The sequence below is a fragment of the Larus michahellis genome, chromosome 8, assembly GCF_964199755.1.
Source record: "Larus michahellis chromosome 8, bLarMic1.1, whole genome shotgun sequence".
In the NCBI taxonomy this organism is placed as follows: Eukaryota; Metazoa; Chordata; class Aves; order Charadriiformes; family Laridae; genus Larus; species Larus michahellis.
Genome location: NC_133903.1, coordinates 29,140,424 through 29,166,890, shown reverse-complemented (window position 1 = coordinate 29,166,890; position 26,467 = coordinate 29,140,424). Strand labels below are relative to the sequence as shown.

General features: G+C 42.4%; 1 protein-coding gene across 2 annotated transcripts in view; it reads left to right on the top strand.

Annotated features, from left to right (window-relative positions):
* C8H1orf21 (chromosome 8 C1orf21 homolog) overlaps nucleotides 1–26,467 on the top strand; it is a 118,212-nt gene that overhangs the window by 87,112 nt on the left and 4,633 nt on the right. For both annotated transcript variants that reach the window (XM_074597159.1, XM_074597160.1), the window contains 2 exons: nucleotides 17,096–17,172; nucleotides 20,299–20,359. In XM_074597159.1, coding sequence (XP_074453260.1) covers nucleotides 17,096–17,172; nucleotides 20,299–20,359 — 138 coding nt within the window. The remainder of the gene's footprint in view (nucleotides 1–17,095; nucleotides 17,173–20,298; nucleotides 20,360–26,467) is intronic.

Below are 26,467 nucleotides of genomic sequence, written 5' to 3'. Positions count from 1 at the left end.
GCTTAATTAACTATTCTTGATTAAAGTAGTACAGTGTGTGAATTTAATAGCTTGCCTTCAAAAGCAGAATGTGAAATCGCTTATTACTTTGGTGTATCTTGCTGGCAAATTGTGAGCTGCCAGAGGTTCTTCATGATTAATTGAGTTTAGAGGATCTTAACACTGGGGTGGGAGATACCAAATCATTATTCTGCTCTTGCTTCAAGCTCATTGCCTCATGTGAATAAAGAAGTTGCCTGAGAACAAAGTCATGGGAGTGGACTAGGAACAGGATCAATAGCTGTCAGGAAAGGGAAGGTGTATGTGGATTGCAAAACGAAGACTTCAGTTGAGTACCACCATCAGAGTGTTTGGCAGTGCAATAGTTAACATTATTGTCATTCAGACTTCCACGGTAATGGTTGATGTGTGCGTCATCATGGTTACACCTTTTACATACATCATTTTTGTCTATATCCAGTTGATATCCGGCCTAAATGTAATGGCCAGCACTTGGGCCCTGTTTGAATAATTTCTCTTTTTCAGTCCATCTCTCCAAGTTGTCAGGATAACTTTGAATCCCGCAAAGTACAGTGTTTTCTGGCTTGATGCTCTCTGGGGTTTTGGAAAGCAGTCGTAGTCTCCAATTCAGTATTACTCATCGTCCCAGTCCCTAACGAAAATCCAGCTCCAGGACAGATACCAAGAAAATCTTACTTGATACGTTCCTGCATTTTAACAAATAAACTGTAAGTACTGTTAGTTTGCAACATTTTTTCCATGTAAAGGTTTTCCCTAAAAACACTTTTACTACTGAATGGATATTTGCTTTAAAAGACCAGCTTAGATATTTAAACATAATTGAATTGAAGCATAGGTTGAATTAAAGCCCAAAGGTGAATTTTGGGAGCAAGTTTTATTGCTGCAGAATGAAGAGCATTGAATGCCTTCGTTATACAATGCTTCAGTATTAGTCAGAGCTCAGATTCAGTCAGTCTGGTCAATTAGCACAGACAGGTCAGTAGTGAACTTTATATGATTTCAAAATGAGCTTGAAAAAGGGTCTCCTCATCTTCTTTAAAATAATACAAAAATGCCGCTTTTCATTTCTTTCAGAATCAGTACCTCCGATATATTTACACTTAAACTCACCTGAAGAACCTTCCTGATTCCAATCAAAAACAGTTTTCAGGGCTTGTTTTCACTGTAAATAGGTAAATATTCTATTTGAATGGGTGAGCATTGCTGCTTCTTGAAAGTAAGGTGGGTGAAAAACATGGATCTTACGGCAGCTATCCTGGATTTGAGTCTGGGCACCTGCACACCTGCAACTGATCCAAGATGAAGAGTAGAGTTTATTGCAAATTTTTTCCTAGTTTCTTAAGTTTGTGCATGGGATCTTGACTAGATCTAGTGAAACTCTGAGCCCTCACTAAAACAGCAAAGAGGTATGGTTCCTTTGAGAGAGACTTATTCTTGCTGGTACCTTCTGCTGGGAGCAGGGCTTACCGCAACAGGTAAGCTTGCTGGAATGAATAGGACCAGCTGTGGCTGAAGATATTGTACCCTACAGTAAGTAAATATAAAGCCCAAATGTCTTAAGGGCATGCCTGTGTCAACACATTTTTCTTGGAGATATATGTATTGGAGAAGCTGCCTCTGCAGTTACACCTAATTATAAGACATCATTGTTTTGTATTTTATGAGTGCTTTGAAAAAATTAGCAAAATCCATTAATACTGTGGTCGGTGAACTCATCTGAAATTGCCTGATGACACAGTTATTTATACACAGTGGAAAAATCGATAAACTTAATCCAAGGTAAAACTGTCTGGCACTCTGAAGGAGAAGGCTGCCTCGGTTGCTGAGGACTGGAAATCATTGCCTCATGCTAATTGAATATCATCCAGCAGTTGTGTGGCTGAATATTCCAGACTGATTTGACTCATGGGGACTGAGTATCTAAATGAAGTGTGTTTGTCATGCTGCAGTCCTACAGGCTTAAGAGCACTTGGATTCATTTGATCTGGTGCATTCCAACAATATTAAATAAGTCCATTTTTCATTGTCCTTTGCACCTTGTATTTTCCTGGCTGTGGAAGTCCAGCATCTTACTTTTTTGAAACTGAGCTGTGATACGACAAATATTTCTGGCCAGTATTTCTAGCTCTGGCAGGGCTTGAAGAATTCTTGGCTGGCTTTTACAGTAGGCTGAGAGCTTACACCAAATATAACAAGAGGCAAAGTACAGCGCGTAGAATTAAATGTTACTTGTTATTATATTATTTTTCTTGTCTTGAAATTATTCACTATATTCTGCATTTTGTGATAAAGAGCCATTCTAAAATGTTATAATCAATACTTAGATGTTAAATAATTTTAAACAAAACATCTGAAAGATCCTTTTCTCTTTCATCAAGATAATTACGCTGTGAAATTTTCTTTCATAATTCATTTGGGAAGTCCAGTTTATTGAACATTTGGGAGGTAGGACTTACTCATCTGTGGTTTCTCCCCTGGAATCTTCTTTGCAGCCATGTCAATGGACACTATAATCACACAAAGACACAAGTTGCATAGTTTGAAGTCTTTGCAAAGGTACCTCATGGGTAGGAGAAAAGGCAAGGAGAAGGCTATCATGTGAATGCAAAGCCGTGAATCCACTATAGTAGAGACATCTTTGTTCCTGCTTACCGTAGCATTCGTATGTAAGTAAATAAAGTCTGACAAGGGAAGAGTAGGAACAGAGGGGGACAGCTCATGGTGCACAGCTTTCCAAAGAGGCGAGCTTTGAGGTGGAAACCAAGAGAGGGGGAAAGTTTTCTCCCTGGTGCTTTGGCTTTGGCACTCGGCAGGCTGCACAGCCATTTGAATAATTGGTGCTAATGGACCTTGCAAAAAAGACTTAAAGTTTTATTTTCAGACAGATCAGTGAGTTAACAGGACTCCTGTCAGGGCCAGACAAGTCCTAGTCCTGGCAGAGGGAGCATATCAAAAGTGTATGGCTAGGACCTCAGTCAAATGATCTCTGCCAGTTTTAGTGGCAGACCTCAGACAAATGGCCATAAATTGACTGTGAAACTGCATTCTTAATGAGAGAGGGACCTACCAAGAGGTAAATAAATACCTTTCAAATATTCTCTGAACATATATTGAGTTATTAAAGTTGACCAGAGTTTCTGATCAGACCAGGAGAGCATGTGCTGAATATCTATGAAGGTGGCTGTGCAGCTCCTCTGGGTCCCTTGGGGGATCTGAGAGACCAGAAGCCGCCCTCCCAGCAAGCTTGCAACAGCGTGGCTAATATTAATTGAAAGTGATTTTAAGCTCCAGGAATTTGGGGCTTAAATTTAACTCCGAATTTTGAGGATCAGGAGGAGACCACCTACCTAATCATCGAAGTGTTTGTCTTTCCCCCATAAGCCTTGGTAACATCCCGAGTGTTCTCTGTGCCTGCTGGCCAGTTAACAAGTTGCTTAATGTGCCATTTCAGAAGTGAGCAGGCAGGGCAGATAGCTGGTCCGAGGTTGGTGTACTCACAGGTGGCTCACTTGGCACTGTATGAGCAGCAGGAAAGTACGTGGATGGGCTGGAGAAGAGAGACCATGGGCGCAGGAGCGCACAGGTCTCATGCAGGTACCTGTAAGCAGTGCATGGCCAGGCCGTTGCGTTTGCGGAGGCAAAGGAGCAAGCCCCATACATAGTAGCAGAAAGGCTTTAATGGTCCTAGAGCATTAGTAGGATGGTGCAGCGTTACTACCTGCGTATTTATAGCTGCAAGTTTAGGGCGATGTGTGACTGCCTGTGTTCTGTTTGGAAGAAACGAGTAGAGGAGTCGTGGCTGTAAAGAGTGTATTTCCTTCTGCTCATTTCACTCTGTTGATCGCTGCTGGTTTGCTGGTTTAAGAGAGGTTTAAACATAATAAAATCATAGAATCATAGAATAGTTTGGGTTGGAAGGGACCTTTAAAGGTCAGCTAGTCCAATCCCCCCCTGCAATGAGCTGGGACATCTTCAACTAGACCAGGTAGCTCAGAGCCGCATCCAGCCTGACCTTGAATGTTTCCAGGGATGGGGCATCTACCACCTCTGTGGGCAACCTGGGCCAGTGTCTCACCACCCTCACTGTAAAAAATTTCTTCCTTCTATCTAGTCTGAATCTACCATCTTTTTGTTTAAAACCATTATCCCTTGTCCTGTCACAACAGGCCTTGCTAAAACATTTGTCACTGTGTTCCTTACAAGCCCCCTTTACTGAAAGGCCTCAGTGAGATCTCCCCAGAGCCTTCTCCAGGCCAAACAACTCCCAACTGTCTCAGCCTGTCCTCATAGGAGAGGTGTTCCATGTTTTCCGCATCTGCTGTTTGCCCTTCCTTTCTCCAGTAGAGGTTATTTTATCATTCTACCTGTATGTGGCACAGGCTTCTTGATTTTACTTCCATGCTGTTCCAGTGGCTGGTTGCTTGCCCTTCTTCTCCATCGGCTTTCTTTCCCTGCATGCCTTACCCAGCTGTTAAAAACGTACACAGCAGTATTGCAAAGAGTCCTTCCAGCACGAAGTCTTTCGTTGTCATCATGATGTTTAATAGCTGCAAAATTAGTCTTCAGCACGCATGGTCTGCTGGAAGAGTTGTGCAGACCATGATTCAGGAGCGCAGCGTTACGGGGATGTGCACCATTGACCTAAGGGGTATTTAGGCCTCTGTGAGATGAAATGAGCCCTTAAGTGCTTTACAGATCCAGGAACAAAGTGTGCCCTGGCTGAAGTTTACATCAGGAAAACTGTTAACAATGAATTTAAGCACATCACGTCCCATCCTGTAGCCTCGGTGATGTGGGAGGTTGTGCTTTCCATGAAAAGTCAGGGAACGAGAGCAGTTCTGCATTTCACTGGCAGCGAAAAAAGTGGCCCTGACATGTGGTTCATGCCTCAATTTGTTTCAAGACTGCTTTTACAATCCTTCAGGTTGAGAAGTTTTGGGTAAACATTGTCAGATTTGTCTGCTAAGCACCAAGCGGTCTTTCCAGTTGTCTTTGTAGAAGTTACACAGTCTATTTGTTGGTGTTCCTGGTAGAGCTGGTAAGCCTGCTTGAAGGTCAAGTGTGCTCCTTGCTAGGTCTTGATGTTTTGGGTCTTGCTAGGTCTTTAGTCTGTTCTTCCAAAATGTAGGCTAGAGACAGGCCAAGGAAGGAACAGACATCATGGGTCTCTGCTATGGGCTGTTCAAAAGTTGAAAGTTTTGACAGAACAAAAGCCCTAACCTGGTCTTTGGTTGAACATAGGTATAGGATCTGCAGAGAGCCCTGATCGCCATGTCTCTGCTGCTCTTCCTTTTGCTAGAGAGTTGAACAAGTGAGAAATATGAATCACAGCTTTCTGATTTTTATTTCAGAATAGATTTTATTTGTTAATGTTCTCAGTAGCAATCAGGGAAGATTATTGGCCCGTTGCAGCTGCTGTGCTTTTATGTGGCTCATAGTGTTATAAAAAGGCAGAGGGATTATGGGGCTTTGGTGACTTTAGTAAAATCTATTTTTGCTGTTAGGATCATTGATGTGGTATATGGTTTGAATTAAAGTTCTCATTATCACATTAAGATTAAACAAGGAGTTAATTAAATGTAGGGAAGTAATTGAATGCTAATATTGTAACATTGCAGTGAAAAATGAGGCAGTATTTCCATATTAACCTCCAGTTTTCTCCTCATCGTAAGTACCATGCCATGAACGTGCACCAGAGTATGCTTCTGACTCAGGCAGAAAGCTTTTGTGGTTGGCGATGCTTCATCTCTTGGTAGTTATATGCTGGTCCGTCGCCTTCTGAACATTCCTACAATGGGACAACCCTATTCAATTTTAGAGGTGCTTTTCTTATCTTTGTACTCACCTGACTTGAAAAGAAAATAGAGCGTGTGTTAAAACTTGGCATCTGCAAATGGCTGGAAATGATTTTGCACGCTTGAAAGCTGGTTTTGATTAGAAATGGCAAAATTGAAATGACTTAAGAATGCCTGTTTTGCTTGTTGCATGTGATTTTTATTAATTTAGGAAGACTTGTTGGACTGTGAGTCATGTAACATGCGTATAATTTACTTTCTGATAATTCTCTTAGCACCAAATAATTATTTTATTAAATAATCGAAGATCTGAGGCAGGAAGAGAGATCATCCCCACCAGCTTTTTGGCTTGAGAGAGATTTTGAGTGTAGTACCACAAATTTGATGTGCCCATTAGAGAAGGTGAGCTCAGCTTATTTCTCCTTCAGCATTTATTTGCCTCAGGTTTTTTGAAGTGTGAATGCACAGGGTACAGATGTCCCCTGTATATGTGCTAATAAGACATGAAGGTATTTCAGTGGCCAATGGTGATTTACAGTAACAAAATGAGTACATTCAGAGAGATTTGAAATGGAGCTGCCCCTGGTTTTGGAGGAGCTGGGTGCTCTCATCCCCAAATACGTGATCTAACCTGCTTTTCAAAATAAATGTGCTTTCCTTTTTTTTTAGGGAAACCTCAACAGTAAAAATACTTGATAGAGCCCCATGCAGCCTGCGTCTGTTTGCTTGCCAGCCTCAGATAGGGCTGCTGCAGGCAGAGGGATGCCATCTATGAGTACAGGAGGTTAATCTCGCTGGTTTGAGGTACCACATTAAAAACAGGAGCTTCTTTTGCTCTTAAATATGGCAATTCATGTGATACATCCTGACTTCAGCGAGGCTTTAAATACTGTAACCGAAATTGGAAGCATGCTCTGTAGGAAAGATGTAGGCAGATGGGAAAGAGCCCAGAGGGGAGTGACAAGAATAGGAGGTTTAGCAAACGTAAGCTGTAATGGAAGATGGAAGGAATTGATTTGTTTAGCCTAAAAATACAGAAGGAAATGCAAGTCACCCACTATATAAAAGGTTACTTTAAAAGGCATGACAATCGGTTTTTCTCCATGACCACTGAGAGATGCAAGAAGACATCAGGCAAGAATTTAAGCCAGGTAGTAGGATAAACGTTTGAACTTTTAGGGAAGTGACAAAATGAAAGACAGGCTGTTGAGAAAACCTGCAGGGTGGGAGTTTGGAGAACAGGTTGGACAGAAATCTGTTGAAGTGGTTTGGATACGTGCCCTCAGGTGATGCAATTAGGTGATATTTTGAAATATCTTCCTTTAGTGGCTGTTGATACCATGTGAGGCTTTCCAAGGCTAATCTTGTAGGGTTTCACAGTGCTATTTCACATTCTGATCAAGGAGCCATTGAAATTTTGTGGGTGAATGAAGGATCCATCCCTGGCTGCCTTCATCTTCCACAGCATAGGAGACCTCCTCTCCTGCTGCCAGTCCCTCCCAGGGGAGCACACGCCGTACCCGGATGGTGGCCTGTCTCATGGCCGTGCCACTGCCAGGGCTGGCATTTGCCTGTAGGTTTCCTGCTTTCTGGTAAAGGAAGGCAGAGCGCATTTTGAGTCTTTTCCAGCTCTTCTCCACCTATGAGGGGTGGTTTGGGGAAGAGGTGGTGCAGAAGGTGACATGACGGCCGCATTAAAATCAGAGCACACAGTAAAAGGCATATAAGGCACACAGTCATTTTGGGACTCTTAAATATGGACATTTTAAATGTCGGACAGCAGTATGTCCAGCCTGTGATTGGATTTTAAGCTAGTTCTTCACTCAGTATTGGCTTGAATATCTCCCTCTAATCTGCAGCATCTTGAGCATCCAAAGCTATTTTTATACATCCTTGATGGAATATATTTACTTATTGGTGCCTCTTTTTGCCATCACTGAGGAGACATGCTTATTTCTCTGCTCTTTTTCCAAGGAAACTTAGAGGAGATAAACACTTAACCTACCTTCCATTACTGATTTAAATGGCTCATGAAATTTTTAAACCATTTATGATTGTCTTTCATTCTGATGTATATCATATCTATTCTCAGTATTGCTCTCAAATAAATTTGTTTGAAGAATCCAGACAAAATCCATTCTTGTATATCTGAGGACTGGAAACTCAGTAAATGAGCACGCTGCTGTATTCTTTGTGAAACAATAGTTATTTTTTCTAGTATTCAAAAATAACAGCTAACCAAAACAATGAAAAGACAGTATGAAATACATAACTCAGATTCAAGGTTCCTCCTGCAGCCATAAATTTTCTCATGTGTGTTATAGTACTTACATCATATTTAATAATATTCAAACTATTATATTCTTTAAAACGTACATTTTACGCATGCTCGCTGAAATTTGCCGTGTAGCAAGAACTATAACTTCATACTCTCGGGTCTTAAATCTTACGCCTTCTGCAAATTTGAGAATTAATGCAAATAAAACAGACATTGAGAGAAGCAGAATACAGACATTGAAAATATCTTCCAGCAGTGGCATTTACATAATTGCAATCTACCAAAAATCTAAAAATTTGAGCCTTGGACAGTTCTGGGAGAATGAGGGCTGATTGTAAGTAATTCTTGCTGGTTTGGAGCATGCATTAGTATGCTTTTTCCCTTATCAGCCGCGCAGCTCCGCAAGTGGGAAGTGCAGTTAGCCAGGGGTGTCCCTCTGCACGAGCACACCATGTGCGGCCTGTGATGTTCCCCGCGCTTGGAGATGTGCCCCATGATGGCAGCCTGTGGGGACTGGAGGCATATTGTGGGAATAACGGGTGTGAGAATGCCTGTCTGTGAGTGGGACACAAGGAGATAGTTGTATTTACGCCGTTGCTTTGTATGTGAGACTCATCCCTATAGGCTGTTAATGCCCAAAACCTTCCCATTGCAAATATATTTGTATTGATGAGTAGCGCCACTCTCAGTTTTCTCTCATCTCACTTTTCAGGATTCTCTCCTTCAGAATTTCTTGCTACCATTTTATTCTGCTTATATTTGGCTCAACTGTGTCTTTTCATTTGCACCATATTTTCTAATTACTTCAGTTTTTTCTCTTCTCTTAATTGTAAACAACAAACTCAGAAGGACTTTTTCTTTCACTGCTTTCATTTGTTGTTCCATCCGTTGTAAATCTCAGGTTCAAACAAGAGGGAAAAAGTATCTTGTGTGTATCCTGCAAAATCCCCTGTTACGGCTGGGTTATTGGGACACTCTCATTGTCTTGACACCTGGGAGGACCTCAGTGTACTTTATGGAACGGCTTGGTTGTAATAAGAAATGTGTAATAGACATAGACTACTCAAACTTGCAATTTGCAGATAAAAGCCAGCGACCAGTATAACTGCAGACTCTACAAGAGGAGACACCATCAATGTGCTCTTGTTTTGCAGATGGAGGGAACCAGGTGTTATTTTTATCACCTCCTCCAAGCGGCTGTTTGATGGTCACCATCTTTTTAATGGTCCCAGTCTAAAATGTAACCCAGATTTTAGTATGAAGGCATTGAGGTAGCGCCGGTGCACATGGGGACATTCAGATCTGTGTTGGTCATCAGTCTTGCTTGGTTTTGATGGTGCAGGAAGATCTCAGGCTTTGCTTGCATGTGCCTGATATGGAGGCATCTCTTGGGGAACTGATTTTCCAAAGGACAGGTGTAGAGCACGTTCCACAAACCAGCTGAAAAAGTTCAGTTTTACCTTTAGAAAACCAGCATTCCAAAAATCACTACACTTGCTGAAATTTTAAGACCAGCTATTTAAAAAGCCACAAAACAGGGCACGTCTCGTTCTCTAGGTGTGTTCTCTCGTATATGTCGGAAGGGCATAAAGCTCTTCAAAACTATCCAAAGAAAAAGCTCCGCAGAAACTGTAGTAGCAAATAACATGCTCACCGTTCCAGCAAAGTGCCGTCTTGAAGCAAAAACTAATGGATGCATGCCATGCTGCACACAGGCTGCGTAATGCTCCACGTTACTCTTCAGACTGTCTACACCCTTTATTCCTGGCTATAAATGTTTTACAGACTTCATGCAGTGCTGTTGTTTCACGCTTAATGCCAGCACTTTCCATGTTATTACACTTGGTGGAAAACGGCCTTCAGGAGACACGCATGAAAAACTTGAGAGCATGAGTAATATATACATTTACTATAAATAATTATATTTCAGTAAAAGCCTGGTGGAGAGTGAGTAATTGATGACACAGGCTTTATTAAGAAGAAAGTTAATTTTTGAGACAGGTTTTGTTATCCAGGGTGCTGTACAATCCAGGAGAGCGATACACCTGCAAAAGATAAAGGTTTGTTGTGCTTTTTATTGCTAAGTGCCCTAAAACCTCTGACTTAAGAGTCTTAAGAGTCAGTCTAGTCCTGTAAGTTATCAATAATGCAGTTTTTAACTTCTACCCATCTATTTTTTATTTGCCAGTAAAACTTTCAACCACTCTGATGTACCAAAGCCATTAAAGACCTGGTATATTAATGAGAGTTGGGGAGAAGGTCTCCTTTCTGCCCACGGCATTTTATTTGCAGTATTTCTGGGTATCTTTCAATGTAAGCAAGTATTCTTCATGCCCTCAAGCAATCCCAGGTCACCTTAGTTTCTGGTGTATATGACTGTAAGGGACAGTTTTCAGCCTCTTGCAGAGTTGTTTTTACAGAGGATGTTCTTGACTTCATTTTGCAAATTACTTCCTGCTGGAAACCTTGCAAACCCTGCGTTTCACAGGGAATGGGATCGCGAGCAGGATGGGAAGCAGAGGGTTTCATTGCATGGATAAGTAAGACTTTTGCTGAAGGAGCAAGATAGTTGCATTTCAAATGTGAAATTTTGTTCAGCGCCGGTTGTTTTGGCTTTATTTACGTCTGTGATGTTCGTTTTCTTATCCTGGCTGACCTTTTGGAGTACCACGGAGGCTGAAGGAACCGGAAAACCCTGATGTTTAGGGCAGTATAAACCTCGTATTTCAGAATGGAGGCGTTTTTCAAGGGATCCCACTTCTTGTTTTCTGTAGTGGACACCCTGAAGTTTAGCAGTCTATCTGCAACAAAGAACTTTGAGATAGAAATAAACATTTTTCTGGACTTTGGTGTGACAAGGTGTATAGAGAGGAGAGGATTCAAATGTCTGATCCCTGTGGAGGGGTGATAAAACGGCAGAACTGTGAGCAAGGTGCAGGTAAGAGTATCGCTAGAGGTTTTATTGGTTGTACTTATGTATCATTTGTGTTCCTTGTTTGTAATTTCATCTGTTTACCTGCCTTAATATCCCATCTTTGTGCCAGCTGCCCCGATGTCTAGATTTCAGTTCATCTACAGCTTTCCTGGTATTTGGTTACTTGACAGAATTAATTGGAATTACCGTCACCAATTAGTCTAGACTTTCTAATATTCACTGGGAGGGAGAAGGAGCTAAAAAGCTGATGCGGAAGTTAAAAAAAATTGTAGATACTAGATATAGTAAATATTAATGCCCTTTGAAGACCCTTTAGCGGTAGTGGTGGGAATTTCCCCTCTTTTTTTTTTTTTTTCCCTGCTCTTTAATGACATTCTTCATCGAAGCTCAAAGACTTTGGCTGAGGGCGAACTATATTTAGATACTGCAAGAGAGGTCCTGCGGCTCTCTCCAGAGGGAGCTTTTTCCTTCCTCTTCCTTTTTTTTTTTTTTTTTTTTTTTTTAGTTTCTTTTTTCCCCAACTTTACGCTTCTGTTGGATTTTTTTCAGATTTTTCAGATATTTTGAGATCCTACAGCTTGAGTTGAGCGTAGTGGGCACGTTAGGTGTTCTTCTAATAATCCTTCCCCTGCCTCCCCCTCAGTTTTTAACATCTCAAAGGCATTTAAAAAAGCAACTAGAAATCAGTAATTGCACCAGTTCATCTTTCTTTCAGACAAATATGCAAACAGCTGATCCAAGAAAAAGAAGCAGGCCAAGTGGCAACCTGAATAGGAGGAAGCAGGTGACCTCAGATTAGATGTCCTTGGAGGGGGAGCTCAATATCAGAGAGCCAGCGGGGCAAGAACTGAAATGGGGCCAAACCTACGCACAGGGCAAGTTTGTTCCCCTGGCTCCAGCCAGTGCCCCACACTGCAAGGATGTGGTTTGCTTACTCCCTTGGAGGGGTAAATTAGGGTCCATTTAAACTGCTCTAGAGTTTGTAGCATGTTCTCAGCTAGTACCTGTTTTCTTTTTTCTCAGTCTCCAAATTCATCCAGTTCCTTGTAATCCATACTCTTCTGTAGCATCATTTTGTTATTCTCACTCGCACTTGCCCTGAATTTCTATGTTGGCTTCTTTGGTGGATTATCTAAGCCTGGTGAAGGATCTCCATGGTTGGATTTACTCTGTACAGGCACAACAAGCATTTCTCTTCTGTGTTTTGAATGCCTGGCTCAAAGCCACCTTGCACTCAGTTGAAAGACCCTTACTGACTTTAGGCCAGATCTTGCTGAGCAAGATGCATAGGTGTATGCGTGCATGTATGTATGACTTATTTTGGAAAGGTAGAAGGTCCTTCTCATGACTGTGATGGTAATGTCTTTCTTTGGTGTCTTCTTACCATGAGCATCTATTTCTTTGTCTCTCTTTGCATGTATGCCATGAAGGTTAAAGTCATTACTAAGCCCTGGCTTTAGGGTCTGGTGTATATTTTGGCACGGATGTGCATCTAGAGCACTCTGTCCAGTGATTGGTGTGTGCAACCCAAGCCCGCACAGGCACCCACCTCCACCATCAGATGAGTCCGTGATTTTCATCATGCCTCATACATAGGATCCCAAGAGGAGGAGGAGGAGGGTGGGCTCTGTGTGTTACCACTGTCCAATGCTCACACTCCGTACCATGCCCTGCCTCATCACCAAGTGTGCCCTAGACCCCATATACGCATTATGGCAGGGATAGTGTGATTCTTCTGATGAAACTGGATCCAAGACTCGTTTTCTTTGACCAGCATCTGAGATTTTTCAATGCTCCATTTGCCCCTTCATTATAGAGTTACCCTAAATAAGGTAGTTTAGGTGGTAGTTAAGGTGATTGCTTCCAGGTAGCTAGAGAAAGAAGAAAGAGGCTCTCTTCCTGCCAAATAATAATTCAAAAAAATAAATGTATGTATAAAGCAAGGAAACTTGAGTAAAATCTCATAGGTCAGTACTTCTCCCTTGTTCACCCTGATGCATCAAAACAGTCCATGTAGAAATATTACTACCTGAGGCTGGTCCCCATTACTGGGGGAGGTAAAAAGTGCTGGGCTGGCATATTGGAATTTTACATCTCATCTTTCATGCCATTTCGAGCTGATGCATTTGGTTTCCTTCTTTCAAATATGATTTTTTTAAAGAGTAGTTTATGGTATAAAAAAGAAAATAAGTACTTCATTTTTCCCCTAAATGATTTTAATGATCAATTACGTGGCTCCAGAAAGCAGTTTGAAAGGCGCTGTGGGCTCCTTTGAAGAAAAGTGTCATCTTGATATAAATCAGGAATATTATTTTATAAATGTTTGAATAGCTATAAACTACCAATATTGAGTAAAATGTGATCACTGTCTGGAGAGACCATTGATGGTTTCTATCAACTTAAATATATTTTAGTACCAAATCTAGAGCCACAATCTTGTAAATGATACCAATTTGGGGGAATGTGCCACTTTTCAAACATCGGTGGCTCCAAGATACTGTTGCAAGTTGGATACTTCAGCCTTTTCCAAATTAAACAAAAAACAGCCTTTAAACTAAAAACCCCATTTTACTCACACTAGTTTTTTACTGTTTTGGGGGGGGGGGTGTCCCCATTTGGTTGTGCATTTGTTTAATGATTGTAACTTTAGTGGAAAAACAATTAAAGGTCAAAATGTGACTGTAAGTTAATGAAAATTAGCCATTAGATTAGGTAGAAAAAAGGCTGCTATCATCTTTTAATTGATTTCTTCCTGGCCAATTTAATCAATTTTTTAAAAAATGCATAAAATAATGTATAGTCTTTTTATAAAGTAAGTTAGCAGTTAGGGAAGCAGCTCTTAAAAATCATCCCTTCTCTAGTAAGCCGTGAGTGTTGAGAGAGTTGAGAAGAAGCGCTATTAGCAGCGTACCTGAGTCCATCTGTGGCCATCTTACGAAGAAGCAAAATACTTCAAATTAAGTTCATATGTCTCTAGAAAAGGGTTTGTAAGAGGAGAAGCATCAAGGGAAATGTTGACAGATATTTAATTATAATGGCAGTAGTGGCTGTTGCTGTGTTAATAGCATCTGACAGCAGAGTCACCGCCATCTGTTAGTGCCCTGAAACTCAGATACAGTGCATCCTTTATGGAGGAATTAACAATAATTAACGAATCTATCAAATGAAATCACCTTGATTGGATGACAGTTTTACCTTGATAATGATTAACTGCAAAATAATGGGGAGTAAAATGTCCGCCGTTCTCCTTTTTACTATAGACAAGCTAATGCCGCTCTCCAGGTACGGCATCCCAGAGGGTTTGCTTTTAAGCATGTGGAGTGAGACATCGTTTAGTGCATCTCTGTTAAATAATCCTTATAAGCAGAGCTAGACCAAAACCCAACTTTGGCATCTTAATTTCTGTTTGCAACAGATTAGTACGCTAAAACCAGTTGCAGTTCTGTTGAGACGTGGTAACTTATTTAATGTTAAATAAAGGAGCAAATGAGGTTAGCCTGACAGAAGTGACCCTTCGGCCAAAGTCTAGCCAGTCTGGAAGAGCAATCTGACTGTGCTAAAGCATCGCGGGTTTCTTCGTAAGCTCAACGTTAGAATCCAAACTGTTAATTTCTGATAAATCGGTTTGTCTTCAAAATGATGGGGGACAAATATTCTATTTGTATTTGGAAGAATTATCTTTTAATATCTATTTTTATCAAAGCCAGTATTTTGGTCAATGTAATGAAATATCACTGCTGAAAATAATAGCTATAAACAGAGCAACGAGCCAATTCAAGGCCTGGTTGGGTTTTATTTTTCTCTTAACTCCAATTTTTCTGTTTGTTCCTGCTGAGCAACAGATGGAGAAGGTGGCACACTCTGATTAAATAGAAGAATTGTAAGTAATAGGTAATTGAGGTGTGTTAATTATCGGAAGCAATAGGAGGGGAAAGAGTAAATTTTGTGATCTTGAAGTTAAGTAAACTGGAATTTTATTTCCGTCTTCCTGTGTGAGTCAGTTAATATTCTAATATTGCTGTGGGACCCTCAGAGAGAAGGCAACAGATATTTCCCTTGTGTGTTTCTGTTTGTTCCTAAGTGACAGAAGTTTCTTTAGGCTGGGGTTTGTGCTGATTCCAGCCACTGATAGAGCTGCACTGATGCCAAACCACAAGTGGAGGTGTGGAAAGCTGGGTTTGTGCTGCTGTGATTTATCACAGCTTCCGACGCAGGAGCTGTACATCAGAGCTCCCCTCCTCTTGTAATTGAGGCAGTGGATTCACAGCAGGGCTTTTGGTGGGGAGAGGTCTGTGCCTTCAGAGTTGACAGTATGCAGAGACAGAAGATAGCCTGAAATTCACCTTGTGTTGCAGTAGGTGGGCAGGAGGTGCTGCACTGCAGAATGTACCTGCTGCTGGACCATCCAGATGTGCCATCCCAGATGTGTAGTGGGGATCATTCCCTGTTTCTGCCTCTGTGTTTCGGCAAACAAACTGGCAGAGCAGATTGAGGATAAAGGCTCACTGGGTGCATGAGGTTGGGATTTAGCCGATTTCTGGTTTGGGTGTCTTCTCCATGAGACCTATCCCTCTCTTTTTATTTTGCTGGACAGTTGTGTGAGTCGTACATCAGCTCATAGGAGTTGTATGACTATGTACATGCATGTTCACCACACGCAACATGCATGTACATAGTCATCCCCAGTTAACACTGTTAAAATGAGAAGATGCTTTGAAAGCAAGTGGTTCCATCTGCTGCTGCTTTGGCTTGACATCATGGGCAGGCAGCGGCTGGTGTGATGTAACAAACATACCGAGATGTTTCTTAAGGCTTGGAAGAAAGGCTTGTTTCTCTCTCACTGTTATTTTCATGCAAGACACAGTTTTCTGTTTAGAAGGCTTAGAAGATACGCATTAAGCAGTGTTAAATATGCTGAGGCAGTTGATGTTTACAGCCCTTGTAGAATTATTCATTAAAATATTAACTGCTAGACAGCCTATTTTTTTTTAAATTCAATGATTTATTAGCCCTCTTAAAAATCATGTTGTGTGATTCAGACATTCAGAGGCTAAATAAGACAAAACAAAGCTACCAAAATTACCCACAAAAGCACTAATTCTTGGGTTTACATTTCTTAAATTGCCACGGGCATGACGTGCCTAAGAAATTCAGATGGATTTGTGGAGCGGGTGAGCTGTAAGATTTGACTCAGCTCTCTCCCATCTGCACCAACAGCTTTCTCCAACACGCAGCGCTGGGAGGATCTGGAAGGGGCCGTATCCTTCTCCAGGTTTTTGCAGGCAATGGATACATGTGTGCACTAAGCTTTGCTTTACGGAAACTTTTGGCATGAGGAGAAGATGTTACCTTGAAGTGCTGGCTCTCAACTAAACTCAATTTCCCTCCCCACGCCTTTTTTAAGATGTTTTTAATGGCTCTGGTCCTCTGTGGAGGACATGGTTGTGTTCTTGTCTGTGAACATAGCTGGGTTTGCTTCTTTGGGCCCCTTGCGTCCAATTTTCTGGCTGAGCAGGTCAAGTCTGCCATTAAACACTGGTGTGTTTAATGTGTGCTTTCTCCCACATACAATTTTCAACGTGATGCTCACGTTGCTCAAGTTGCTCACCTCTGTTCTGAGCAAGCCTACAGGTCTGGAGTGACTCTGGGGCTCTGCCTTCCCAGTGCTTTGCCTTGCTTTGTTACAGGTGCCAATTAATGTTATCATCAATAGGACTCTGAGGAGCCCAGCCGCAGCTGCACACCTCGTTTTCCATGGACCACTTGAGAGTTACTAGTCAGTGTGGTGTTTGATCACTACACGTCCATGGCCGGATTTCACCCAGTGGCCTGGAGACAATCCCCCAGGCCACCGAGTCCATGACATTTAAAAATACCCACCCAGGGTCATTGCATCAATTGTGTTGCCTTTAATTTCATTTTTGATGAACTTTTCTCATTTGGTTGTGCAGGTAGAAGAGCCTGAAGCCATCAGAGCGTGACACCATGATGACAAATGCTTGTCGCGCTTTGTGTGTTTCATATATACTAATGGTCTCTCTGTTGTGTGTTTTTTGTGTGTTTCAGGAAAAAAGTGCCAGTTCAAATGTAAGACTTAAATCTAATAAAGAGATCCCAGGATTAGTACATCAACCCAGAGCAAAGTAAGTTCAATTTATTATTTTTTTTTAATAGTAATAAAAATAAACACAGGATTAAGCAGTATCTGTGAGATTCCCAATTATGGCCTAGAGAAAACCAGTTGGTGTTTCCAGCAACCCTAAAACAGTACCCAATTTAAATAAAATAGGTAAGGTCACCTGTGTCCTGGTACCAGTGACACAGCTGGGCAGCACTTGTGCTGGCATCCCTGCAGCATGCTGTCCTTTGCACAGCTAAAATGCAGGATTTAAAAATGTGTGAGATGTATCTTCCCGTGCCTTATAGGAGTACCACACTGCGTTATTTCTCAGCTTTCCATACAATTTACACGTAAACAACATTGGATATGCACTAGTGTTCTTAAGTGCTATTAGTTAAGTTCCCAGGAAGGTTTTTGCTAGCTCTTGATTTAGTTTAGCAGCTATACTGCCTGAGATTAGGAATGGTAAACTTCGTCTGTTTAAAACAGTCAATTTGTTTCTTAAAACGAGGGTTTCGTGTAGCTGAGAGTTTCTCCATCCTTGGCTCACAGTTCTGTGCTGTGCTCTGGCTGACATCAGTCAGCGTTACATAGGCCATGAAATACGTCACTCCTGTGACAGAGCTGGTTATTGATATTAGTAACTCGTTTCTTACCTAAATCACTGTTATATTTTAATCACTAATTAGATTGAAAATAACAGATTACATGGAGCTATATATTGGGTTCGTAACAAAGTGATAAAGCTTTGCTATTGGATTTTGAACAATAGTGGACCTGCTGTTCTTTATGCTGTGACTTCAGGGCACTTATTAACTTAAACTTGCTGCATACCAAGTGCATCGTACACAGTTTCCAGCCTAGAAACTTCAGTAATTTCCTAATGAGCTGACAGTATAATTTATCCTCCTTTCAAAAGGAAAAATCGAGTGCTTCAGATGTAATTGCAAAAAAGTTCACAGTAGGGAGGTGGAGGTTAAAATCACCCTTCAGGAAAGCTGTACTTCATTATTATGGCTTGGTCCTTCCCAGCCGGGTCAGATATGTATTTAAGATGCTCTAACAGGAGGCTAATCAGCCTGGGCTAAAAAAGGGTCATTTCTTTTGATGGATCATCTCTTGTAGTGTGTTCATCTGTTCTGGTGCGTGGGGTTGGGCTGTCCATTCTTTCATCAAACTCTGATTTTAAAAGTCCCCACAGAAATCAGCACTGACCTTCATTCACCAAAAAGCCTAAAGACATTGCATTGGCAGAGGTTTCTGTCAGTCCTGCAAAAATAAGGAAAATTTTCAGAGAGTTAGGAACCTAACATTGGGTTGTTGGGTGAAACCTCTGCTGTTTGCCCAAGCCCTTGGTCTTTACCCAACATAGCATTGGATTTCTGTTTATGAATTGGCTGCATGTGTTTGAGTTGCTAATCACCAAGTCAGCACATATCTGTTATCATGTGCAATTTTTTTTTAAGTTTATCATCTGAAAACCTTGCTAATTCTGACTGCAAGGCAGGGGGTGTTGGCATTATGTGGAAAAGGGCAACTCAGCTAAAAGAGCAGAAATTAATAGATAAATCATTAGACACATCTTGTAGGACCGTTCCTGTAGAAGTGTTACTTCAAAACAAAACATGGACCATGTTCCAAGTTATAAGTTCATGTACATTGAAGGGAGCTTTAAAATGTCAGCTGTAAAAGTAAGATTGAGGGCGCTTCTCTTTTGTAGGAGGATTTAGAAACTGGACCTATGATGTTGCAAAGGCAAGAATAAGTTTCTAGTGCTTCTCTACCCAGAAAGGGCTGTACTGCCTTAAAGCCCCACCCCGAGAGACCTGAATATGCATGTGACAGGGTCCGCTGACCCAAAGAAGCATTTTTTTTCTCCATCTCAGGTGGAAGTGGGAACCTGAGGGACAGGCAGACAGCTGGGGACAAAAAACACCCACAGTCACTGAAAGGTGAATTGTTCCCTTTCCTGACTTACCAGCTTTAGGTTTTAATGGCATTTCTGAGACCTTCTCTTCTGAACTGAGCCTTCATTTATGTCCAGCATAAGCAAATCATTGTATACGTTCATCCTGATAGCAAGTGAAGTATGAATGCTAAGCTTTGTAGGAAAGTGCAGTGTGTTGTTGGACACTTGGGCAAAGTATTAACTCATTACAGCTGAAGGGATCACAGCATGGAAGAGGAGCCTGGGGTGGGAATTCAGCAAGCTGAACCAGCTTTTAGTGTTGGAGAAAATCTCCAAGAGCTGTGTGTCCTTCTAACTGTTTGGCATTGCTGTTAACGCTGGCACCAGTCTCCCATCCTTCCTTTTTCGCATCCTTTTTTGTCCCGCTTTGAGTTTCTGGCACATTTCTCCAGCCCCAGTGGGCCCAGGCACTCCTTCCTGCTGTGGGTCCAGAGGATGCTCCAGTTCTACCTCCCCTGAGGGATATCACTATTTCAGGAAGGAGGCTCTTACCACCCCCTGACATAACTAAAGCAGACACACCCCAAGTACCGTCTGCCATGCATCCTCCTCTTTGTCTCCTCATCCTCTCCTTTGTGTCCCACCTTCCTGGATTTTTAGTTCGCAGATCCCCCTTGGGGAAGGGCATGTTGTGCCACCATCAGTGTCTTACAGACAACAAGTAAGAGTCTTTTCCAGCCCTCTTCACTAATGCAAAATCGTATCACTAACTCCTCTGCCTCTTGGGGCTGCAGAATTAACTGAAGTGAATAGTCTGCTGGATCCATTCAGGGAGCAGTAAGGACCACCCGGCCGGGAGGGGAAGGACCAGCCTGAGCTTGTAGACGTGCCTGGGTGTTGTTGGGTCCCTCGCTGTACCAAGGAAAGGTAGCAGGCTATTCAGTTTCTGCAGCCTGCCTGGAAAAGGGAATAGTCTCCTCTGGATGCACATGGGTCCTAGGTACCATCCCAAGTGTAGCATGCATATGCAGAACCAAATGCAATAATTTTTCTGTAGGCAAAACAGAAAAAGAAAAAAATTTATTAAAAAAATTATCACTGTAGTCATTGTATGAAGTGATTTATTTTTCACAGTGGTAAAAACTTACAGCTGGGTCCCTCAGCGACTCTGAACTGCAGTATTGGTATTTAAAATGGAAGAAATCCTGTCGGTACTGATACTCTTCCTTTGCCTTTCAGCATGCACATCTCTGAAAGCCAACAAGAATTCTTCAGAATGCTTGATGAAAAAATTGAAAAGGTAAGAAACAATACAGCAAACACACGTTTTCACTCAGGGGTTGGACACACAGGTTTCTGGGCTCCCTGGGGAGGACAACTGGACCCTGTCTGTTGCAGCACTCCACATTCTCCAGTACTTGGAGAGACTCTGGTCCCAGGTACCCCTTACCGCTCGTGGGTTAGATAGTTCAAGCGTAAATGTGACCAGAAAGGTAAAGAGGTTGCAGGAGTTATTGGAAAGAAACCTTTGTTTTGTGGAAATATCACCGGTCTAGGATAAATGGCAAATTAACTCAACACAAATGTTCAGGATATACATGGACTGCTGGATAAAGGAGAAGAGCAAAGTGGGGATTTTTGCCCTTAGTGATTTGATCTTTCATTTAATCTTGGTGAGAGACAACAGGAATCTTAATGCCAGTAGTATCTGGGATACCCTGCTTATTTCTTGCTGAATCTCTTCAAAATAGCTCCCAGCTCCAAAGGTTATGGGTTGTGTAGCTGTATGTAGGGATAACCCTGCCTCAGGACCTACGCTGAGTAAAATAATGATGCTGGAGACATTTTGAGGAAGTGGGTGAATGGTTCATTGCATATCTCATTGTCTTCATAGCAGCTTTCAAGTGTTTCACAAGTCTTTTAAATGAGAATCCCAGCTTTGAGCAACCTGGTCTAGCAGGAGGTGTCCCTGCCCATGGCAGGGGGCTTAAAACTAGATGATCTTTAAGATCCCTTCCAACTCTAACCATTCTGTGATTCTATGAGATAGTAGTGAATAATTGTACCACAACATAGATGGGATTCTGAGACTTGAGGAATTAAGTGGCTTTGGATCAAGTCTAGAACATAAGTCCAAAGCAAGATCTCAGCTTTTGCTTACACTCGCCAGTGTACTCTTTACACTTCATATTTTGAAGTGGGGTATCTTATTTAATACTTGGTATTAACTATTTGATTTCCCAATTGGAATAAAGTAATTTGTATTCCCAAGTTGTAGTTTTGGGTTGCAGAGTAGGAGGGAAATTTTTATGTGGATGACTGAACATTTGCCATTTTTGCCAGCGCTCTTGGTCTTAGGAGTTGGAGTGCTGCAGTGGGTTAATCTCTTATTTGTCCTAAGCAACAAATTTACTACACTGCTCTTAAAAAAACCCAACAAAACAAACAAAAAAACATTTGGTGAAAGCAAAACGTTAGATAAAGCGGAAGAGTAGAAGTGAGCAGGAGTTTGCAGATTCTTGAGAAGAGTATTTCTATACCACTGTTTCACAGGTGACAGTTAAGGTTTTACTTAACCTCTATGCATTTAAAAGTAGAATTGCTACATATCCGTAATACATCTACAGGTCCTTTGAATACATGCATTCACTCTGTAAATATTTAGATGCTTTTCTGGACATCATCACCTTCTGTAATGTCAAACACAGAATCTCCAGTGAAATGGATTTTCCAAAGGTCTATTTTATCTACAGAGCAGACCATCTGATGGCTGTATCTAATTATGAATTGAGGTTAGTTTTTGTTTTCGAGATCTGTTTTCAGGACAGTAATACCGCTCATTCACCAGCTGCCACACTGAGATGCAGTTGACCGTGTCTCCTCACTGTTTGGACCATGCTCTCAGATGCTTGCATGTGTTCTCTCCGGCTCTTGTACTAATTTATCTTCTAGATCAGGAGATTGCCTATTTAGAGGAAATACACAGTTTTATCTGTCAAAGAGAGAAAGACAGCTCCCGTGCATTTCAAGCTGCTGACAGTTGATGAGATTAGCAGGGGTTAATGCGCAGCTGAGCATGGGATTTGCTTTCTCTGGGGACCTCCTATGCCTGAGGAAACAGTCTTCCTAAGAGAAGTTTGGGGGTTTTTAATTAATCTTTGCCCACAATACGTTGGTTTTCTGCCACAAGTTTATCTGCCACAAGTGCCAAAAAGATCGGAAGATATGAGGGGTTTTGTTTGATCCCTAAATAGCATTTTGAGTCCCTTCTCCAGGAAAATGAAGGACAGCAGTCGAACAATTAAAAGAATTACATCACCGAGCAGCTCACCAGTCACAGCTTGAAATAGCCTGCAGAAGTGTGGGACATTGCCTATTGTTGTTGAGGTCCCAAAACATGTTGGAATGGTCACTTGATGACTGTGAGTAGCATTGGATTTGTCCATCACTGACTCCCTGGGCTGTGTCTACAGTCAGAAGCAAAACATCCCTCAACTTGTGTTGAAATCCCAAGGGGTGTTGGGTCATCTAATACAAATGAGTAACAACAGCTCTAACGTGTGTGCTGCGAATTAGAGAGGAAAATTAAATGTGCATTTTGGACTCAGGAAAACGATTAAATGGACAGGAAGGTCAGCTAAAATAACATTTGTGCAATCAAAGTGTGAAATGGAAAGAACACTGGCTGATGTTTTAGCAACTGAAAATATGAAGTATTTATGAATCCTGGAGATCAAAAAAAAGACATAATGAAGTGGTCTGGAGAATTTCTCTAGAAGTCTCCCTCCTGTCAGTACCCAGCACGCGCTGCTGGCTGCCTGTGCGGGCACAGTGCGGCTGAACTGTGTTCTGCAAATGCCACCCAAAGGTAAAAACCAGAATGCCAGCCGCAACGCATGGAGCTTCTGTCTACCAAAATTCAGTGTCAAAACACTGTGAGGCATTCAGAGGGAGACATCTGTTCGGATCTCTGCGTGAGTGGCTGTCCCTGCTCACAGAGCTAGAGCTGAACTTGCATGTATGACACTGCCTGTGATTATGGTAATGCAATTCAGAGGGTTTGTTGGAAGGAAGAAATACTGAAATGAAGGCTCAGCACTGAATGCTGAGGTAGCACTGAGAGTGTAAAAGTCAGCCCCGCACGTAGGGTTAGATGTTTGTTCCGCTGGAGACAAGCCAGTCATTTCAGAGGCACCAGAATTTGAGCTTAAAAAACCCCAAAACCTGATGAGAAGCCAGAGTTAGAAAGTTATGTAGGAGGCGGGAGTAGCTGGGTAGAGTTAAGCAGTCGACAGCACAAGAAACAGTAGTTATATGTCATACCTAGATGTCATATACATATATATGACAGACCACAGAGTGCTTCTCGTGATGGTGTTTCCATGGCATAGCAACATGCATCCAGACAGATAGGAACCAGGCAATTAAAAGGTTGAACAGATCTCGGTGCAGCTGTAGGATGGTCCTCAGCTGGTGGGATGCTGCTGTACTGGCAGAGGGTGAGCACAGCTTCGGCACTACACCAAGGCTGGATGTGCACTGCACCGGGAGAGAAAAGGGAAAAGAAAGCCCAAGTCACCTGTGAGCAGCATGAGGCCTGAGAGCTGTGGCAAAACCTGTCTCAGAAATGCTCCCGACATCTGCCAGCCCCTGCAGCCAGTCCTCTTGGGGCTTCCCACAAGTTACTGTGAGTAGAGTCATGGGCTTTGCTTTTGGAGGCAAACAGGCACACACATACAAAGAGTTTGGGAAGAAAATGGAGCAGAGACAGGCAGCTCGCCTGGTGACAGCGTTATCATCTTTTTTTGAAAATTGAGCTTGCCTGAGGCCATATAAATATATTTCAGCCGAGGATGAGCAACAGGTAATAGCAGCAATTAAGCTTGAGGAGAGACCCCCCACAGAGTAAATCAGAAAGATGTGGGTCAGAGGTGTGAGTGATTTGCTTGAGCTGAGAAATCAAAGCAGAAATATGACTTTGGAAACCCAAGAAGGAAGCGGAGAGCGACTGACACATCCATCCTAAAATGAAGGCGGCAGCCACTGGATAAATCCGAGATCTGCTCTCTGGTGCCTACAAGAGGAGAAATGGGCCCCACCAGCCAAGCTGGGACAGGGAAAGTCGCTGCACTCATCACGGTGTGATAAATCTGGTTTTGAAATACCATCTCTGATTAAGAAGATAGAAATGTGTGCTGGTAACAGCATCCCTGTCTGCGTGACACCTGCTGTCTTCTGCTGGCTGCAGTGAGAAACTGTCACAAAACTAGGCCGTTTGTATTGATATTCAGGCAAATAAATTGGTTACCTGGGTTCTCACTAATCCAATAGTGCAAGGGCTAATTTAGTCAGATACTGTATATGGACTCAAAAAGAGTGAAATTCTCCAGCCTTTGGATTTGGATTTTTTTCTTCCTACATCTCATTTGAACCCTGATTGTGCAGGACCACACGCAAACTTCCTTACCCCCTAAAACGAAACCCCATTAATTGAACAGGACAACTCAGAGCAGAGAGTTAATCCTGGGCACAGTCTTTGCAGGCTTAAGTCCATAGAATTGAGGGAGCTCTGTCCCACCAGGCTTTCAGGCTTGCATGAAAATATGAAATAAAAGCAAAATCAAAAGCTGTGACGTATAAAATGTTGAACGTGGAAAATTTACCCCATTTAGCACCTGCTAGCGAAAATGTCTTGATGCTGGCTATCACAGAAAATGGTCTGAAAAATGACTGCTTTATCTGAATCCCACATACAGAGCAGTAGAACGATCATCAGAAATTATCTCTTTTAAGTATATATTATTACTGCAGGCCGTGGCACAGTGTGTAGGCAGCTGTCTTACTGTAGGAAAAAATACCAAGGCTGAGGTACAATTGAGCGGTTGACAAGCAGTTTCTAGGATTACATGTGGGGATTGTACCCCGAGAAGAGAAGCATCTCTGGCTTTATGGTTTTAAAAAAAAAAAAAAAAAAGCAAACCAAACAAAAAACCCCTCAACCAATCCAGGTAAGCTGTTCCAGAGGAAATCATTACCCGTCCCGTCATCGTAAGTTGTTTCCTACATGGCTACATGTAGCAGTGGCTTATAAAAAATAACGACAATGCAAATATGCTCATGGCAAAAAAAAAAGAGGTTAAAACATGTCATGGCACATGAAAATGTCTTGCTGTGAACTCTTATGGGGCCAGTGGATACCCCGAGCCCGGGGCATCGTGTTTCTGCTGCCCCAGGGCATGTCACTTTGGGTCAAAAGATAACTGTGTCTTCACCGCTGGTGTCAGGGTGGGTTTGCAGGGGTTTCTCCACTGATCCACACGCCTGGGTGCAGGGAGCCAGGCTGGAGACTACTGTTCTGCTGTTGGATGCCATGGGAGTGATGCCCAGTGGCAACTCGCTCCATCCCCTCGTTAGTATACTGGGCATGAAACGTCGGGGGAAGGCACAATGCAGCCTCTTGTGTCGTATTTAAAGAGTGCTGTTAGAGATTGGGGGGGTTGCTAACCGAAACGTATGCAAGGGCAGAATTATTAGGCTAAAACTCATTAGCAAAGTTGATTGCTCTTAATGACTCTATTGATTTTTCTCTAACAAAATAAGAAATGGACAAAAATTAGCACAGTATACAATTATTTAGTGCCGCCTCCCAGCATTTTCTTCCCGTCCTTTCTGCGAGTGCCGTAAACAAAACCAGATTGATGAAAAGCGTTCCCACCGCAGAGCCAGGCTAACGTTTCCCAGCGCCCACCGTCTCCTCTGAAAGGGGCCCCTGTGTCCTGCGAGCCCTTTCAGCAGCGGCAGAAGAAAGGACTGCTTGGTGCAGCTCATTTCCCTCTCCTGGCCTGCCCGGCCTCCTCTTCCTCCTCTGCTGGCCAGGGCTACACCAAGAGGACGCGGTGCCAGGCTGCAGCGCTGGGGCGGAAGAAGCATCTCCTGAGCTGCCTCCTCTCCCTTGGCAAGGCTGCCGGCCCCACAAAAGCCTATTGAGCCGGGAAGGCTTCTGCATTCGGTCAGCGTGGGGGCTTGTTTATTGGCCTGTCACCCGCAACAATGGGGGAAAGGGCTTTTCCTGTGATTTTTTTTCTTTTTTTTTCTTTTTTTTTTTGCTCTAAAAGGATATCACCAGCTGTGATGCGTGCCCTGGTAGGGGCATCAAGATGCCCTTTCTAGATGCAACGAGGGAAGAGAGCAGGGGAATGAGCCCTTCTGGTCTGGGTACAAGCAGCAGGAGAGGAGCATGAGGCTTTTTTTTTTTTTTTTTTTGATTACCTTAAATTCACACTCTTGTGTTAAGGTGTTTCTGTGGGCATCTACAGAAGTTGAAAGTAGGATTTTGAAACTACAGGGGAGGAAGACGGGGTTTCTTGGGAATTACCTAGACTTGGGTGCACATGTTCCCCTTCCATCT